Source organism: Vigna radiata, chromosome 9 (genome assembly GCF_000741045.1).
Source record: "Vigna radiata var. radiata cultivar VC1973A chromosome 9, Vradiata_ver6, whole genome shotgun sequence".
Lineage (NCBI taxonomy): Eukaryota > Viridiplantae > Streptophyta > Magnoliopsida > Fabales > Fabaceae > Vigna > Vigna radiata.
Genome location: NC_028359.1, coordinates 11,490,922 through 11,510,540, shown reverse-complemented (window position 1 = coordinate 11,510,540; position 19,619 = coordinate 11,490,922). Strand labels below are relative to the sequence as shown.

The following is a 19,619-nucleotide window of genomic DNA, read 5'->3' as shown; positions in this document are numbered from 1 at the left end:
CCAATAATGTTGTAGAAGATGAAGAACCAAGATCAACACCATTAATGAAGAAGAAGAACCAAAATCAATAATGTTGAATAAAATGAAGACTATAGAAGAAGAAGATTAACAATCAATGTGAAAAACATCCATTCATTAGGACTTCAAAGAAAGAGAGAATTTAATTCACACGTCAAAAAACACATATGTTCAACTCATTTTACCATCATATGCCCTATATCTATTATACATGTGTATCTCATCATCTTCTAATGTCGTTTTAGCCAATTTAACAGCAAAGATTGGATTGCATAATTTTTTCAAATTAAAGACTTAAATTGAGAAAAAAAAATTAAAATGAAGAGATTAATTTGTGATTTCGAAAAACAGATAAAACCACTTAAATGATTGAACCTTAAAATTAATATTTTTGAAATAATTAAACCTTAAAATTAAATATTTTAGTATTGTGATTTGAAAAGAAACACTTATTTTATTTCTCTCTTTTGTAGCTTTACAAACATAAGTTCTATTGAGTATGTAAAACAGAAAATTAAAATAAATGCTTTTTTAATTAAAATTATTGAAATACAAATTTTAAATTTGAAAGAATAATATCAAATTTACACTAAATTTAATGAAAAAAAATATTTAGGCCCTAAACGAACCAACTGTCTCTGTAATTAGTAGCCACAGTGGAAGAATTTTCAAGGGAAGAATGTAAACTGTCAAAACTTCTTTCTTTTACTGAACCTTTAGAAGTTTGAATTCCCTTTCGTTGCCCATTCTCTCTCAACAATGCGAAAGAAGTTTCTGAGCATCGTTTCCTCAAGCCCTCCAGCGAACTTTAGCCCTTTATCTCAGTTCTTTTCAATTCTCACGGACTCTGACCATGTTCCCGAGAAAATCGTTTCAACCTCCAATTTTCCCGAGAAGACCCCCTTGGAAGCCCAATCTCCTGAACCCCGTGGGATTCCATCGCAAAATGAAGTCTTGGACACCCTCTTGCTCCACAAAGCCGACCCCAGATCGGCGTTGGTGTTCTTCAAAAAAGTAGAGAGGCAACGAGGGTTTTTAAAAACCGTTGATGTTTTGTGCTTGTTGCTTCAGATTCTCTGTTCGAGCCCCAGCACTCACGGAGATGCCAAGTATTTCCTCAATAACTATGTGCTTGGAGATTCAGCCCCTAGTGCGAAGGTGCTGGTGGAACACTTGGTGGAGTGTGCGGGAAGGTACGGTTTTGAATTATCCGATTCAAGGGTTTTCAATTATCTGTTGAATGGTTATGTTAGAGCTAATAAGATCACCGACGCTGTTGAGTGCTTTAGAACCATGTTAGAGCACGGCGTGCTTCCTTGGGTTCCAGTTGTGAACATGCTTTTGACTGTCATGGTTAGGAGAAACATGGCTGACAATGTGCACCAAGTGTATGATGAAATGGTTGAGAGAGAACTTTATGGCGATTGCTATACCCTGCATATTTTAATGCGTGCGTGTTTGAAGGGACGGATGTTTTCGAAGGCTTGGAAGTATTTCGAAAATGGGATTGATAGAGGATTGAAGCTTGACGCGGCTGCCTATAGTATTGTTATTCAGGCTGTTTGTAGGGACCCGGACTTGAATTTGGCGTGTAAGCTGTTGAAGGAGATGAAGGAGTTGGGATGGGTGCCATCTGTGGGTACTTATGTGGCTGTGATCGGTGCTTGTGTCAGGCGGGGGAATATTGTAGAGGCCTTGAGGCTCAAGGATGAAATGTTGAGTAACGGTGTGCCTATGAATGTAGTTGTTGCGACGAGCTTGATTAAAGGGCATTGTATGCAAGGGGATGTGAATAGTGCATTGCGGATGTTTGATGAAGTTGTTGAGGCTGGTGTTACTCCCAATGTGGCTATTTTTTCGGTTTTGATAGATTGGTGTTCTAAGATTGGGAATGTGGAGAAGGCCGATGAACTTTACACCAAAATGAAACTCGTGGGCCTCCAACCCACTGTCTTCATTGTAAGTTTTCTGTTGAAAGGATTCCTGAAAAGGAACTTGCTAGAAAATGCATATACATTGCTTGATGAGGCAGTTGAAAATGGAATTGCTAGTGTTGTTACATATAACATTATTTTATTGTGGTTCTGTGAATTGGGCAAGGTTAATGAGGCTTGCAATTTGTGGGACAAGATGATTGGTAAGGGTATTACGCCTTCACTAGTTTCTTACAACCACATGATCCTTGGTCACTGCAAAGCAGGCTGCATGGATGACGCATATAATGTGATGAATGATATTATTAAATCTGGCTTAAAACCGAATGTCATCACATACACAATCTTGATTGAAGGATTTTTTAAAAGGGGTGATTGTGATCACGCTTTTGATGTGTTTGATCAAATGGTGGCTGCAGATATTGTGCCTAATGACTACACAATCAACACAATTATGAGTGGCTTGTGTAAAGTTGGCCGAATGTCTGAGGCAAAGGATAAGTTGAACACTTTTATCAAGCAGGGTTTTATTCCCACATCTATGACCTATAATTGCTTCATAAATGGATTTCTCAAGGAAGGTGCAATTGATTCTGCAGAGTCTGCCTATAGGGAGATGTGTGAAAGTGGAATTTCACCTAATGTCATCACTTATACTAGTTTGATTAATGGATTTTTCAAAAGTAACAGGATTGATCTTGCTTTGAAAATGTATGATGATATGAAAAACAAGGATTTGAAATTGGATATTACTGCATATAGTGCTCTCATTGATGGTTTCTGCAAAATGCAGGACATGGAAAATGCAAGCAAAATCTTCTCTGAACTTTTGGAGGTTGGTTTGACTCCAAATACAATTGTTTATAACAGCATGATTAGTGGCTTCAGAAATTTGAATAACATGGAAGCAGCACTTAACCTGCACAAGGAAATGATAAATAGTAAGATTCCATGTGATTTAAAAATATACACCTCACTGATTGGTGGACTTCTAAAAGAGGGTAAATTAAGTTTTGCGTTAGATCTTTACTCAGAGATGCTTTCCATGGGTATTGTCCCTGATATCTTCATGTACACTGTTCTGATAAATGGACTCTGTAACCAGAGACAACTAGAGAAAGCGGGCAAGATTCTGAAGGAAATGGATGGGAATAGTATAACTCCTACTGTTCTTCTTTATAACACTTTAATTGCTGTACATTTTAAGGAGGGAAATCTACAAGAGGCTTTTAGGCTGCATGATGAGATGCTAGATAAAGGTCTTGTGCCTGATGACATTACGTATGATATTCTTGTAAATGGAAAGTTAAAGAGATCATATGCCCAGGTTGGAGTTTAGTTCACGCAAAAGGATCCTGGGCTGTACTAATTTTTCCATTGGACTTTCTTGCAAACCGAGTTTTGCTGAAAGTTCTACATGATTCATATAAAGGAAATTGTAGTTCTTTCATTTTTATATTATGGGGTTCATTTACCAATTATAGCCAAAGTGAGTTCTTTTAGTTAGGCTTTCATTGGCCAAGAGCAGGAATTTCCAATAGCTACAGTCCAGTAGTGTTTTGTTTTTGGAGGTTAAGAGCAATAAGAAGAAAAATAATCAGGTGTGATCTTAATAATCCTCTAGTTTCCTTTTATATACATTGCATATTTACTTTAAATTTTGTTTGAGAGGAAGGCTATATGATCTGCTCTTCGAATCTCTTTAATCCACTTGTACCAAGGATTGACAATTGCTTTTATATTTTAGTAAGGCTTTAAGTTTAGGTACTTTCACTTTCTTACAATTTTTCGTACTAGTGAGTTCTCAATTTTTGTTGTCTAAGTGCCGTACTATTTGATCCTTTTGCCATCAATGAAATGATTTGACCGTTACATCTGTCTCTGTCTTCATTTCACGGATCAACTTGTTCCTTACCTCCAACTGGTCAGTCAACTTATTCTTTCCTTTTCCAAAACTGAGTTGACAAACAAGTTTGAGAAATTGGAGAGGAAAGGAAAAAGTTGACTAGTGAGTATGAGATACCAAGGCTAAAGTAGAAGCTATGTAGCCATTCCTGAGATGACAATCAAATAGTAAGATACTTCAACAAAGTACTCTTGCTCTAAGGTTAAGATAAGAGGTTAAGATAAGAGATGTTCTCCTTGCACCTCCACGAATTCTCTTTGCACCTCCAATTTTTCCAGATTATCCTTTTGAATATTTGTAGGATTGCACAGAAAACAGAAATAATAAAAGAATCTTTGATTGAGATTCCTTTTCAAAATTTAAAAGCAAAACCTACACCATCGAAACCCACACTCTCTTGCATCTCTCTCAAATTTTTGGCCTCCTCCTTCAACTCCCTCTCTCGTTCTCTATGTCTCCTCCCCTCTCTCGGTGTACCTCTCCCACTTTGTGTCTCCCTTACCAGTGCGCTCTTTTCTTCATATTGATAAATTTGCAAGGAGGGGCAGTGGGCAGTGGTGTTCATGGTTGGATTTTGTCTCACTCGTGTGCGCATTTCTACACTAAGGTTGGTCATTTCTTTCTCGTCATGACTCCATTGTTAATGCATGTATATGTATGTTTGGATTGAATATGAATGCATGGATATATGGATTCAATGCATGAATATGGATTGGATGTAGAAATTGTATTTGCATATGCATTTATGGGTTGATTGGTGTAAAAGGAGACTCAGAGGCCTTAACTGCATTTCGAAGTGTGGTTAAGGCCTTGCTAGCATTCGAATGCCGGTTAAGGGTTTTACACGATTCAAAATGCAGTGAGGTCTCAATTAGCGTTCGAATGACATCAAGGACTTATCTCGCCGTCGATCGAACACCAATTCATTTTGAATTGCGGTTATGCTTTTTTTTCTATGTTTTTTCTAATTTTTTGTCTTTATTATGTTTAATTTTATTTTGATTTGATTTGTTTTTATTCTGCCTTGTTAGTTGCATGATTTTAGGAAGATTTAAGATTTATTTATTTTAATTAGTCAATGGCTGTTAGTGGGTTAGTGAGTCAGTTATTTCCTATTTTGTAGGCAAGTTATTAGTAGTGATTGCTAGAATAACGAGATGTGATATTCTAGTTAGTTATTTCTTTATGTATTTAAATTAAGTTGCATTCAATAATAAAACATACTTCCAGCCAGCCAATATTCTTCTGTTTTTATTCTCTAAAAACCTACAATTGGTATCTAGAGCACTTTTTCTTAAGGGACCCGTAGAATGGAAGGTGAGTCAACTTCCTTTCTAGTAGCACTTCCCATCTTTAATGGGGAAGACTATGATATGTGGGCTGTAAAAATGTAGTCCTATCTAGAGAGACTGGATTTATGGGAAGCTGTGGAAGAGGATTACACTGCTCAACCACTGCCAGAGAATCCTACCTTGGCCCAAATCAAAAATCACAAGGAACGAAAAAAAAAAAGAAGGCAAAGGCTAAGTCATCCTCGTTTTCTGGTGTTACAAAATTGATCTTCACCAGAATTATGACTCTTAAATCATCAAAAAAAAAAAAAATTGGGATTTTTTAAAGGAAGAATATGAAGGAGATGACAAAATAAAAAGCATGCAAGTGTTGAACCTAAGGAGGGAATTTGAGATGCAAAGGATGAAAGAGTCAAAGACAATCAAGGAGTACTCAAACACATTATTGGGCATTGCCAACAAAATAAAGTTGTTGGGCAGTGACTTTGCGGACTCCAGAATTGTTGAGAAAACCCTTGTGACAGTGTCAAAAAGGTACAAAGTGTCTATTGCCTCATTGGAGAATACAAAGAATCTGTCCAAAATTACTTTAGCAGAGGTGTTACACGCTTTGCAAGCCCAAGAATAGTGCAGGCTAATGAGAGAAGATCGTGTGGTTGAAGGTGCACTCTTTGTCAAGCATCATGATGTCAGAACCAGTAAAAAGAAAATTTTCAAAAGGTTCCAACCAGCAAGAAGTGAAAATGGTGCTCTTAATAAAAAACAAGGTAAGGGTAAAAAGAAAAATTATCCACCTTGCCAACATTGCGGAAAATTGGGTCATCCACCATTTCGCTCCTGGAAAAGACTTGATGCAAGGTGCAGTAAGTGCAATCGGATCGGTCATGAAGCTATTATTTGCAAAGCAAATGTCCAACAAGAAGCTGAAGGTGATGCACAAAACGCACAAGAAACTGAAGACCAACTTTTTGTTGCTACATGTTTCTCCAGCTACAGTTCAAATGAATCTTGGTTGATTGACAGCGACTGCACAAACCACATGACCTATGACAAAGAATTGTTCAAGTGTTTGGACATTACCGAAGTCAAATGGGTCAGAATTGGAAACGGTGAACAACTTCCAGTAAAAGGCAAAGGTTCAATAGCTATAACAACTCACATAGGTACAAAACCCTCTCTGATGTCTTATATGTACCTAAAATTAATCAAAACTTGCTTAGTGTCGGACAGTTACTAGAGAAAGGGTTCAAAGTTATCTTTGAAGATAAAGTCTGCACAATTAAAGATCCAACCGACCTTGAAATGTTTAAAGTCAAGATGAAGAGCAAGAGTTTCTCATTTAATCCAATGAAGGAGGAGAAGATTGCATTTCCAGTAACAGCAAGCTCAGTCAATCTTTGGCACAAAAGGCTGGGTCATTTCCATCATTTGGGAATGAACTACATGCTCAAAAATCAATTAGTTTGTGGAGTTCCTTCCTTGACAGAGAAACCAACTGAATGTGAGGCTTGTAGATTCGGGAAGCAAACAAGGAAACCTTTCCCTAAAAGTAGTTGGAGGGCTAGTAAAAAATTACAGCTAGTTCACACTAATGTTGCAGAACCACAAAGAACTCCATCGATAAAAGGAAGTCTTTTTTATATTATTTTTATAGATGACCTAACAAGAATGTGCTGGATTTTCTTTCTTAAATACAAATCAGAAGTAGCTACGATATTCTGGAAATTCAAAGCATTTGTTGAAAATCAAAGCAATTGTCATATTCAGATCTTGAGGTCAGACAATGGAAAAGAGTATATAGCAAACCAATTTCAACAATTTTGTGATGATGCTGGGATTTAACATCAATTAACGGCCCCTTACACTCCTCAACAAAATGGAGTGAGTGAAAGAAAAAATAGATCAATCATGGAGATAGCTAGGTGCATGCTTCATCAAAAGGAATTACCAAAGAAGTTTTGGGCTGAAGTTGCAAATACAGTCGTGTTCATACAGAATAGGCTTCCAACACGAGCCTTGCACAATCAAACTCCTTTTCAAGCCTGGTTTGGTTTTAAACCTTCTTTGGACTTTCTTAAAGTATTTGGTTGCTTGTGTTACTCACATATACCTCAGATTAAACGTGATAAGCTTGATAAAAGGGCTGAAGCGAGATTATTTATTGGCTACGACACAATTTCTAAAGCTTATAGGATTTTTCAACCTCAATCTGGAAAAATTCTAATAAGCAGAGATGTGCATTTCATGGAAGATGAAAACTGGTGCTGGAGTGATTCAAAGAAAAATCAGAACACTGAATTGGAGGTTGAAGACACTGTAGATAATCCACTTGTTAGAGGAACAAGGTTACTCTCTGATATCTATAAAAAAAGCAATGTATCATTGTGTAATATAGCTATTTGTGAACCTGCCAGTTTTGAAGAAGTTGCAATGAAGGAGAAATGGTTAGCTGCAATGCAGGAGGAGCTGTCCATGATTGAGAAAAATCAAACTTGGGTGCTAGTTCCAAGACCTTATGACAAAAATGTTATTGGGGTGAAATGGGTGTTCAGAACAAAATTCAACCCTGATGGTTCTGTAAACAAGCACAAAGCAAGGCTTGTTGTAAAAGGTTATTCTTAAATATTTGGGATAGATTATTCAGATACTTTTGCTCCATTAGCAAGAGATGATACAATTAGGCTACTACTTGCCATTACAACATAAAAGGGGTGGCAAGTGTTTCATATGGATGTCAAGTCAGCTTTCCTTAATGGTTTTCTGCAGAAGAAGATTTATATTGAACAACCAGATGGTTTTGTTATCAAAGGACAAGAAGTAAAAGTCTAACTTGGTGAAAAAGGCTTTATATGGTTTAAAGCAAGCCCCAAGAGTGTGGTACAACAAAATTAATGATCATTTACTGCACTTGCGCTTTCAAAAGAGTGTATCTGAAACTACTCTTTATGTCAAACATGATGGTGCTGATACTTTAATTATTTCATTATATGTTGATGATCTCTTGATGACAGGAAGCAATCTAAATTGAAGAATTCAAGCAAGAAATGAAAAAGGTCTTTGAGATGACAGATCTTGGTCTTATGACTTATTTTTTGGGCATGGAGATCACTCAAAAGAAGAATGAGATTTTTATCTGCCAGAAAAAATATGCAAAGGAGATTCTAAAGAAATCTCACCTTGGTGAATGCAAACCAATGAACACCCCAATGAATAAAAAAGAGAAGCTTATCAAGGAGGATGAAACAGATAAAGTTGATGAAGCTTATTTTAGAAGCTTGATTGGGTGTCTAATGTATCTTACATCCACAAGGCCTGACATCTTATTCACAGTTAGCTTGCTGTCAACATATATGCATTGTGCTAGTGAATTGCACTTGAAGGCAACAAAGAGAGTTGTAAGATATATCAAAGGAACTGTCAATTATGGAGTTAAGTACTACAAGGTACAAAACTTTAAATTATTTGGTTTTTCTGACAATGATTGGGCTAGTAGCTTGGATGATATGAAGAGTACTTCAGGGTACTGTTTTAGTATGGGTTCAAGTGTTTTCTCTTGGTGTTCCAAGAAGCAAGAGGTTGTAGCTCAGTCAACAGTAGAAGCTGAGTTTATTTTAGCTGTAGCAGCTGTAAATCAAGTTATTTGGTTGAGGAATATTTTAATAGATTTGGGTATGAAGCAAGATAAATGCACAAAAGTTTTTGTTGATAATCAAGCAGCAATTTCAATCTCACATAATCCTATATTCAATGGGAAGACCAAGCATTTTAATGTGAAGTTGTTTCACTTAAGAGAAGTTCAAGAAAGTGGCAAGGCATTTTTAGTCTACTGCTGCACGAAAGACCAAGTTGTTGACATATTTACCAAATCTTTTTCACTCATTTAAGATTTATTTATTTTAATTAGTCAATGGCTGTTAGTGGGTCAGTGAGTCAGTATTTCCTATTTTGTATGCAAGTTATTAGTAGTGATTGCTAGAATCACGAGATGTGATCTTCTACTTAGTTATTTCTTTATGTATTTAAATTAAGTTACATTCAATAATAAAACATACTTCCAGCCAGCCAATATTCTTCTGTTTTTATTCTCTAAAAACCTACAGTTTTTAATTTTTAATTTGTATTTATATGTTTAAATTTTGATTTTTTATATTATTTATATTGAATTTATTTAAAATTTATATGTTATTAGGATTCTATTAATATTTTATTTTTATTTTGTTATATCAAAGAAATTTATTATCTTTATATTTATTATTTTTATGTTTTTTATTTATTTCTTATTTTTATTTATTTACATATTAATTATTATGTTTATATTTATTCTATTAATATATTATTGATAGACTTATTATAATAAGTTAGAATAATAAATATTTAGATATAGAGAGTGATGACATTTGTGTTTTAGAACAACAACTTCAATATTTCTAAGATAGTAGCTAACAAAATAAAAATGGGTAAAGTCAATCCTATGTGGTTTCTCAAGGAACACATAATTGATTCTTAACAAATTAGTTATTATAAAAGCTATACAAAAGAGTTACTAAGATAAAGATAAATAAAATAAGTAAAAGACTAAATAACAAAAGATAGAAAAAAAAATAAGTTGATTTCACTACATTTTCAAAAGAGGATTCATAATTGGTTATCTAAAGATTATTTTTCAATTAATTATTATCTTAGGTTTTCAAATTAATCAATGTAAATTCTTAATTAATTTGTTGACATTCTTACCATTAATCAAAGTACATGCTCAATTAAAAGTAAGAACTTTGTTGATTAATCATAATAAATTTAACCAAATATACTCAATTAAATATTACTATGCTTGATCATGTCTATTTATTTACCTCTTATATCAAGTAAAATGCCAATTAACCAATTGTTAAAGTTTTCAACATTTAACCAAAGTACATTCTCAATTATTGGCAAAAACTCATTCAATCATATGAAAATTTCTAATTTTAATCAAAGTAATTTCTCAATTCAAATTAAAAATTCTTGGACTCATAATTGATATGTTATGTAGACATAACACCATGCTAACTTGTTACAATGTAAAAACCATTATTTTGACTTGATTAAGAAGGAAAAGACAGATAAAAATAAATCACAACAAGAATAATGTGGTGTTGTGCTTGCCTCCTCTCTTGATCTCGATCTCCCTTGCACTACGTGGTGTGGCGTAGTTCGTGGCTTCACAAATGCCTCATCTCCTAATCTCGTGTGCTGGTGGCTTGTGATGTGTTTGTGAGTGGTGGTGGTGGTGGCTCTCACGTTGTGCGTTGTGTGGTTTATGAGTGCATGGGGTACTTTCGATTTTAATTATACACCCATTCCAATAGTATGTGTGTGATAACAATAGGACAGTATGCCTTTTCTTTCGAACATGTTGCAGGTTGACTTATCTTGACCTACATGCTAGCCTCTCTTGACCTACAGGCTATGAGAGTTAGGATGTTCTAGGATGATGAGTTGAAATTTCTTACCCGACTCACTTATTTTATATTTGGTTGACATGTTAGTCCGTCAAGTCTAATTCACTTTATCACCCTATTTTGCTTAGATTTTTTCGAAAGCAAGAATCATATAGAATATTTTCAATTTGTTTTACATTAGTTTTAACCTTTAAATTTTTACCATTTTCGAATCTTAATCTTTAGGAACCATCTTTTTTATTTGTTAATCATATTTTTATTTAAGTACACTATATTCAAAGTTTATTTTTCATATTACAAATTTGCCACAAATTTAAAAGCATTTTCAATAAGATGAATCTTTTTAAAGAATTTACTAAAATATCCAACTTTAATAAAACATAAATTGAATTCATACAAAAAAATATCTCATGCTTTTATTCTAAAATCTTAAAATATTGAGTTTATGAATTTTTTTTATAAGATATTCAGTTTTTTTTTTTTCATGTCTATCAATCAATGAGATTTCAAATCATGCTTAAATTTTCAATACAAACTACTCTATTGTTTGTTTAGGTATGTAAGGCATATTGAAATATCAAATTAGTCTAGTCAGTAAGTAACAAAAAGAAAAATACGACAAAAGAGATAATATGTGAAAACGGTGAATGACAACATTTTGAAATGGAAATTACACACATAATCTTATTGTCATATTACATGATACCATAAACAACTAAAACAAAAATTAAAACTCTTGGGCTAAGATCATAAGCTATTTGAAGCTTAAGATGAAATTTAAGGATTCTAACAGTAGAAAATAAGTATATTTTGTTCATNGGTTGAAGAAACCTTGGTGGTGACTTGTGCTGAATAGAATTAATTTTCACTAACTCAGACTCTAACATCTGCTTTACCATCATCACTTTTGTCTTCATAACAATCAGCCACGGCCAACTTCTGTACATTCTTGTAGTTATACTTGCGAGCAAAGAACACAAACATGAACAAGTTCAATGTGGTGATCACTGCCAGAAGCCAAAAGAATTTGTCCAAGCGGCTNGAATTCAAATCCTTACCAAACCAACTCTTTCCACTCTTACTTGTCACATGATCAACAATCGTTATCAACACACTGCTTAGAAAACTTGCAGCCCCAATCACACTAAGATAGAGTGCTATTCCCAAACTTCTCATTGAGTCTGGCACTTGGTCATAGAAATACTCTTGCAAGCCCACAAGAGCAAACCCATCACCAACTCCAATGATTATAAATTGTGGGCCCAACCAAAAGACACTCATTGATAAAGAACCCTTTATTGCTCCATTCATCTCAACAGCATCAAGCCTCTTTCTTTCTACCATAGCTGCTACTATCATTGAGAGAACTGAGAAAACCATTCCAATACCAATCCTTTGGAGGATGTTGATTCCTCTTTCATTTCCTGTTAGCTTTCTTAGGGTTGGCACAAGGACATTGTCATANAGAATCACTGCAGATATCATCCCAATAGCAGCAAGAGTGAAAATTGAAGCTGGAGGAACCTCAAACCCATTGCCTAATTTTNTGTTCATGATGGCACCTTGCTTGATGAAGAAAGTGGAGGTTTGTGCAGCACAGATTCCAAATGGTAAAGTGAACACCCAAATGGGGATCATGTTGATGATAAGCTTCAGTTCTTCCACCTTNGTCACTGTTGCAAGTCTCCAAGGACTCTGTTTCTCTTCTATGTTCCCTTCATTTTCCGTGATTGCTGCCTTGTCAAGAAATCTAGCAGAACCCATCAGAGGAAAAAGCTTTCAATTACGGATCAATAAAATAATAAAATAATGACACGTAATTTATTGTGAAAAAAATGTCAAAAAAAGTTAACATTGTTAGAAAGTGGATTTTTTAAGCATAATTCATCTCTACAAAACCGATTTCTATGATCAAGTTTGCACTTTACTTATGTGTTATAATTTGACCTTATCTCTAGTCGAGATAAGATTTCTAAGCAAAAAAAATATCATGATCTTATTTAAAATACTATCTTATTTTGAGTTTGAAACTCTCATTAAGATTTGTTCTTAAAGGAAGAAAATATGTTCCAATTATCTTTCACTTCAAAGTTAGAGAAAATCTATTTTTTATGTGTGCCTCTAAATTGATTTTTCTCAAAGTAATGATTCAGATTTTGTACTTACTTGAGTTTCTTGGTGTGAACCAGAAATCTTTCACCACTGCTTTCAGCCTTGGAAAGTTCATACAATTGAGTTGGACTGGAAGGATATGGAAGCTTTCTTTTGGAAATAGCAGCAACAAGAACCTGCAACATAGGAGTCAAGGGGCTCCCAGTAGGTGTCCTATAACGATAATAAGGCCTTCCTATCAAGAAAATGAGCAAAGAGATAGCCATGACGACTGTGAGGATGATATAAGCAGCCCCCCAATTGATACGTTCTTGTGCATACACAATAACAGTCACTCCCAGAATGATTCCACTGCACAATCCACTGTTCCACCAGTTGAAAAATGACATCTTTTGCCTTCTTTCTTTAGCATTGTTATCGTCAAATTGATCAGCACCAAAGCTTTCCAAGGAAGGTTTATGCCCCCCTGTACCTAAGGATATCAGATAGATCCCTAGGAAGAAAGCCACCTCGTGAATCCTCCTAGGTTCTATGCATGTAGCACCATGATCACATGGCTTCAAGCCTGGTAAGAACCATGACAGAGAAAGCAGAACCAAACCCTGTGGTGTTTTGCCACACATAAACACTTGTTAATAGTTATTTGTAAATGTAATGATATCTCTAATCTTTAATTAAGTGCTTAATTGAATGAATCTGGATTTTTTTTTGTGTGTTTGTTTATCTGATGTGTCTTTAAAATATGGATAATGATACTTTTAACAACATTTATTTGACAACATTTTAACACCATTTACGTGTCATTATGTGATTGGTCCAGGTTGATGTTTATGATTATTATTATTGATTGTGAATCAATCATATAATGACACGTAAATAATGTTAAATGTTGTCAAAAAAATGTTTTCAAAGTATCATTATCCATAAAATATATTGTTAATGATCAATAGAAAATAAGACTACTAAAAGACTGAGTAGAGAATCTGGAGTCTGAATTGAATGAAGATGATTGAGATTGATTACCATGAGATAAACAATGCATGATGCTATGACAGTGCAGTAACGGCCCAAGTAAGCATCAGCTAGGAATCCTCCTAACAATGGCATCAAGGTGGTGACACCAGACCAGTAGTTCACATTCTTAACTGCTGTCTTAAGGTCTTGATGAATAACTTTTGTAAGGTAAAGAACCAAACTAGTTGCTATTCCGAAGTAGCTCAATCTCTCACTAAATTCAATTGCTGCATATCAAAATAAAAAGTATATGCTTATGTTAATTTATCATCAATAATTCATCATCATATTATTATCACTTTTATTACTCATATTTCGATTCCATATGTTTTCTTTCTCTTTAAAATATTTAATCTATACACTTTAATGAAAGTAATGTAAAAGTTATCTTAACACAATGTGTAGAAATGTTTCCATGTGACAAAGAAGTTCTATAATGAACTATAATACAACTTCTGCATGCATGTTGTTTGTTTGTTAGAAAAAATGTATTCCATTAATTTAAAAAAATATAAATAAGAAATATTTTATAATTTAATTTAAAGTATAAAAAACATTATTTTATATTAATTAGCTTGAGAAACCGAATATATTTAATTTTTATTATTTTATTATTGCTGAAAAGAATGAACTCAGAGTATATAAATATGGTCATGGTAGGTGGATAAGTTAACTCTGTGATTGTTAGCTTTGTAGATTCAAGCAAATGGAATAACTATAACACATGATACTACGATATGTTAACAACTTTTTATAATAGATTATGGTTTACTATTTTATTAATTTGTATATTTAATCAGATCAATTACGAGTTATCACATAAGAAATTATAAAAATGTTAAAAATGCTTTTTCAATATAAAAATTGTTTCAATAAAAGCTTCCATTTTCATGATTGAAAATATAACATGAGAAAAGACTTGAAAGAGAACAAGCATCCTGAACCAGTAATCCTAATCTACTCATGGAATAGCTTTTTCAAGTGCCAAAAAAAAAAAAAAACAAGCATGCGAGCACAGTATATTCTTGTTGAATGATTTTGGCACGCACAATATGCGTAAGAATAATTAACTTTTGAGTTATCATAAAGGGACAAGACAACCCATTATCTCATTACCTTTTTACAATGATTTCTGCTCTATGTATATCTATTAAATAACTTCTATTCTAATCATTATATTATTTTTTTAGTTTATTATTTCCTTATTAAAAAGTAATTGACAAGTGATTGTTCCACAACTAATGATTTTAGAAAAAAAAATAAAAATAAAATATTATGACAAATAAATTGGAAAGACGTTATAACAGGTATATACATTTTATGACATCATAATAAAAAATTATGTCATAATAGACTATTTTCTCATTAGTGCAATTTTGTTTAGAATTTTGAAACTTCCAATTACACAGTCAGTGAGAAAAACAACTTTATTGTGACTATCTAGAGTTTTCTATATAGAAAAGTGTTTTTTCATATAACGAAAACAAGAAAACTTTGTACTTTTAAATGATTTAAAATTTATATATAAAGTTAATATTTGAATATCATGTGTATGGACAAATAGGTAATTTTGAAGCACTGATTTGAATACAGGCTGTAGTGTTCTTATCTACAAAAAATAACATTGATTATCCAGTATCATAGGGTGGAGCATCTATTTCTTACTATTAATAGTGAATTATAATGCCAATTTTGTGTGGTTCTTATGCATTATCTTTAATAATAATGGTAATAAAATATATCTAGTTGTAGGAAGTGGACCCACATATTTGAAGGTTGTGGTAGTCTTCTTGACCATCTGAGTGCATGAGAATTATCTCTCTTTATACTATACCAATATATTCCTATTCCTTTATTTGCAGTGTGCCTAATAATTAGGGTTGAATATCTTATGGATATATACCGTTGAACTTTCAAGATTAGGAAGCCAAACATATATGCAGCTTTTTCCTGATTAAGCTCTAATCATAACAAGAAGTTTAGTCAATATAATAAATAATTATTACGTGTTCAACACTCACACGTACACATAAGTCTTCATAAATATTGTTCGTTTTGGATCAAGTTTTCAAGATTTGCTTTTGATACCACTCTAAAAGATTTCTTATCAATGAAAGTATCTTATGTGTGTATAAATTCATGTTCATCTCTTATTATTTTTTTCTGATGTGAAACTTTGTTTGTACTTAACAATAACATGATAGATTTAATAAATATTAATACAATAAATTTCAATATCATAATATTGAGTAAATTTAAATTTAAGTTATTCTTACAAAATTTAATTTATAGAATAAAAATTATCTTCATCTTTATACTTTAGTTTGTCTTTTATTGTACATGATGTGAAATTTCTAGTACTTGTGTTTTGATTTTTTTTTTCTATCTATACATATGTTTAAAAAGTATGAAAAAAAATATTTAAGCATTGAAGGAGATTAAACGATTAAAGGTAACGAGTAAATAAATTATTAATATGGTTATTAATAAATTATTAAAAAAAAATGAAACAGATGCGATCTACGATTTGAATTTGAAGGAATAAAGTACTTTTGTTATAATATCACTAGTATATTTTAATTAAAAAAATAAATCTGTATATAAAAACAATAAATATTCAGTCAAAAAATCATGTATAGAATCTTTCATGACACTCGGATTCTCTCTTGATTTTGGGAATTTTTTTTACTCGTTTTATTGTATTATTATTTCACTGTTTTTTTCAAGTTGTTGCACTAATTTTTAAGAAAATATCAAAATCAATATAAGTTAAAAACACAGTAAAATATAGTAAAAAAAACATCCAAATTCTATGGTTGTGGATTTTAAGAATCTAATGTATTAAATTAGTAGCAAGTACATATGTTAATATAATATATGGTATGCATGTATAACATTGATATTATTTATAATATACAATACATAAAAAATTCATTACATAACACTTTTGGAGTAGTGAATCTCTATCCTTTGTATATAGGAATTTTTTAAACTCCTAATGGGATAGGTATCATGAAACACTTTGCAAGTACTGCATTTTCATCATTCATAGTACTTGGTCGGTAGGATTGATTTAAAGGACGATGTTTTTTCCAAATACTTTTAAATAAAAATTAAATTATTTCTTTTGTAAACTAAAATTAAAATTTCTAAAAGTTTTTTTAACAAATTAATGCATGCATAATTAATTTAGATTATTAAGAAGTTACTCTTAAAAAAATAATAATGGATAAGTGACTCATATGTGCTAAAAGATAAAAAAAAAATTATCATTTCCTAATAATTTTCTAATTATAGAAGTATAGAAAACGTGGCATATCCAGAAAATAGTTTGGGGTGATAAATACGAATGCAAATAAAGTATATTTAACTAATATATTCGTTGCCTAAAGTTAATATTCATCACATAAAAAAGGTGTTAAAACGCTTATAAAATAAACCTATGGTATCAACATGGTGTTTAAAAGTTGAAATGTTATCGAATTTTTTTTAAGAACTTTTTAATATATAATTTTATTAATATGTTTGAATTTATTTAAAAAAATATTTAAAACAGACCAATCACATACACACATCTACGTTATAAAAAAAATTATAAAAAAAGTTGTTAATTTTTTTTTTCCTTAAAAGTTTTACCTCACCTTACATACTAAGTCAGAATATAATTTATTAATATGGAGCACCTTGCACGAGCTGTTACATTCAATAATTAACTCATTTGGTGAAAATTTAAATAATAAATTAATACAAAAAGTAGTTGACCATATAAAAAGTTTTAAATACTTTTGATGTATTTTAATAAGCTTCCAATTTTGCCTGTTTGGTCTTTCAAATTACTAAACTCTTCACTGTATAATTATATATAAATAGTCTTTTCGTATATAAATTATTTGGATTCAGCTTCCCTAGAATAAAAAGATATAGCTATAATTATATATATATATATAATATGATATTCTTAGACCTCATTGGCTATATTTATGTGTGAGAAATTAGTTATATAAGATTTTAGTAAATAGAACATGATATTTCAATTGGAGATAAAAATTATTAATAAAAATAACTTAAGAATATTTTCGTTGTGTAAATGAATCGAAAACTGGAAAACTTGTTTAGTATTAGTTGAAAGGTCAAAATCAAACTTTTAATTAAGTTTGATTTGATAAATGAATTAGCTTTGAGTTAATAATTGTAAACTTTATAAGAAGCTCATCTTGTTACGCATATAGTTGATTTTCAAATAAACAATTGATAAAATTAAATAAATATATAAGATAATCTAAAAATAAGCACATCATGAATAGTTATTTTCTAAAATTGTACCATGTTACTTTATTTTAAAGTGAATTCCCTCAATTAGCAGCCAGATTCAACTTCCAGTTTCGTTTTATTGCTAAGATTAATTGTACTTGAGCTTTAAATAAATTAATAAATTATTATCAATAAACACAACTTAGGTATTCAATAAATTTAAAACCTTCAAAAATACAATAAAAACATATCTATATATAACATGAAATATCTTAATTTGAAAAACATTATATTATCACTTTGAATAGTATTAAGAAGACTAATTAGCTTTTTATATAACCACTTTTAGTTTACGAATATTTTATTTTATATAATATTTTATAAGTATTTTAAATTATTTATAAAATAAAAAATTTCTTTTAATTTATAATATTTTTGAAGACTCATAATATGAAGTTGTCTATGAAATTTTATTTTATAATTTTTGAAGGTTGAATTAAATTTAAAATTATAATTGAAAATATAAAAATATTTATGAAAAAATGTGAAAAAGTGAATGAAAGTAGGTTAGAAAGAGTACTGTAATGAATAATGGTGGTCTGAGAATATAAAGGAGTTAGCAGGAAGTGTTCCTTACCGATAATGAAAAGAGAAGATCTCCATGAACCAGTTGAAGCTCTGAGAGGAACTCTTCCTTTGTGATCGAAAGAAGAATCAAGAACCCATTTCATTTCATCGTTAATTTCATCGCAATTTGCATCAGATTTGTTCTTCTCCATGAAGGTTTCCAAGTAGAATACTAGCTTTCTTTGTCAAACTGTGTTTGGTGAGTATTGGATTTTTGTGGTTATTGCAGTGAGAAGCATCACCATGGACCCTCCTTATATAGGAAAAGATAATTGCCTTTTTGACCCACCCAGGGTTTGAAAATATTGAAATCTCTTCAAAATATTGCGGTTTAGGACAAAGACCTCTTTATTTTATTTGTTAAAAAATAACCATACTTTTTACAATGTGTTATTACGTTATTAGTTTATATTTGTATTTATAATTATTATTATTATTGATTGTAAAATAATTTTAGATCATTGACACATAAATAATATATGTTAAAATGTTATAAAAAATGTTCTCAAAGACATCATTATTTTTTAAATAATGTATTGAAGGAATATTGGCACAATTTTACTGGCTACGTGTTAATCCTTAATTATAATAATATATTTATGAAATGGTTTAGTTTTTTTATAATATTTTAATGTAAGATTTTATTCTTTTTGATGTTTATAAAATTATAAAGATGGGCCTTGCACTGAAAAGTATATTTTTAACCTTTATTTTTTAAGAAATGTCAGAACATTTGTTTAATACATGGTTAAGAAGCGACAGAATCTAAGGTTCTGAAACAAAATACATAAAATGAATGTATTGTATAAAACTAAAATATATTTTTTCATGTCTTGCGTGTTTGCAAAGTATTAGAAGATTATCTACATATTTAAAATATAAAAGGTATATCCTCTTAAATATATATAAAAAAAATATTTTGGTTTTGAAGGTTAAATTTCGTTTAACAAAATTAACTTGAGTTTTGAAGAAAAAAGTTGAAAAAAATTAAATACAAGGATTAAATATGATTTTCATTTTAAAATTA

The 19,619-nt window shown here is 31.4% G+C and overlaps 3 protein-coding genes across 3 annotated transcripts; 2 read left to right on the top strand and 1 right to left on the bottom strand.

Moving 5' to 3' along the window:
• The first annotated feature begins 677 nt into the window (after window positions 1-677).
• On the top strand, window positions 678-3,824 carry LOC106772907 (pentatricopeptide repeat-containing protein At3g54980, mitochondrial). The gene has a single exon (XM_014659536.2). It carries the CDS (start codon window positions 778-780, stop codon window positions 3,289-3,291), a length of 2,514 nt encoding a protein of 837 aa, XP_014515022.1. The 5' UTR covers window positions 678-777; the 3' UTR covers window positions 3,292-3,824.
• A 4,370-nt stretch (window positions 3,825-8,194) lies between these two features.
• On the top strand, window positions 8,195-9,034 carry LOC106773347 (uncharacterized mitochondrial protein AtMg00810-like). The gene has a single exon (XM_014660047.1). The coding sequence runs from the start codon at window positions 8,195-8,197 to the stop codon at window positions 9,032-9,034; it is 840 nt and encodes a 279-aa protein (XP_014515533.1).
• A 2,189-nt stretch (window positions 9,035-11,223) lies between these two features.
• Window positions 11,224-18,807, bottom strand: LOC106774277 (protein NRT1/ PTR FAMILY 5.6). Its single transcript, XM_014661215.2, has 4 exons — window positions 18,603-18,807; window positions 13,724-13,941; window positions 12,755-13,302; window positions 11,224-12,338 (listed from the first exon to the last, which is right to left on the bottom strand). Exons 1-4 carry the CDS (start codon window positions 18,742-18,744, stop codon window positions 11,462-11,464), a joined length of 1,785 nt encoding a protein of 594 aa, XP_014516701.1. The 5' UTR covers window positions 18,745-18,807; the 3' UTR covers window positions 11,224-11,461.
• Between the last annotated feature and the right edge of the window lie 812 nt (window positions 18,808-19,619).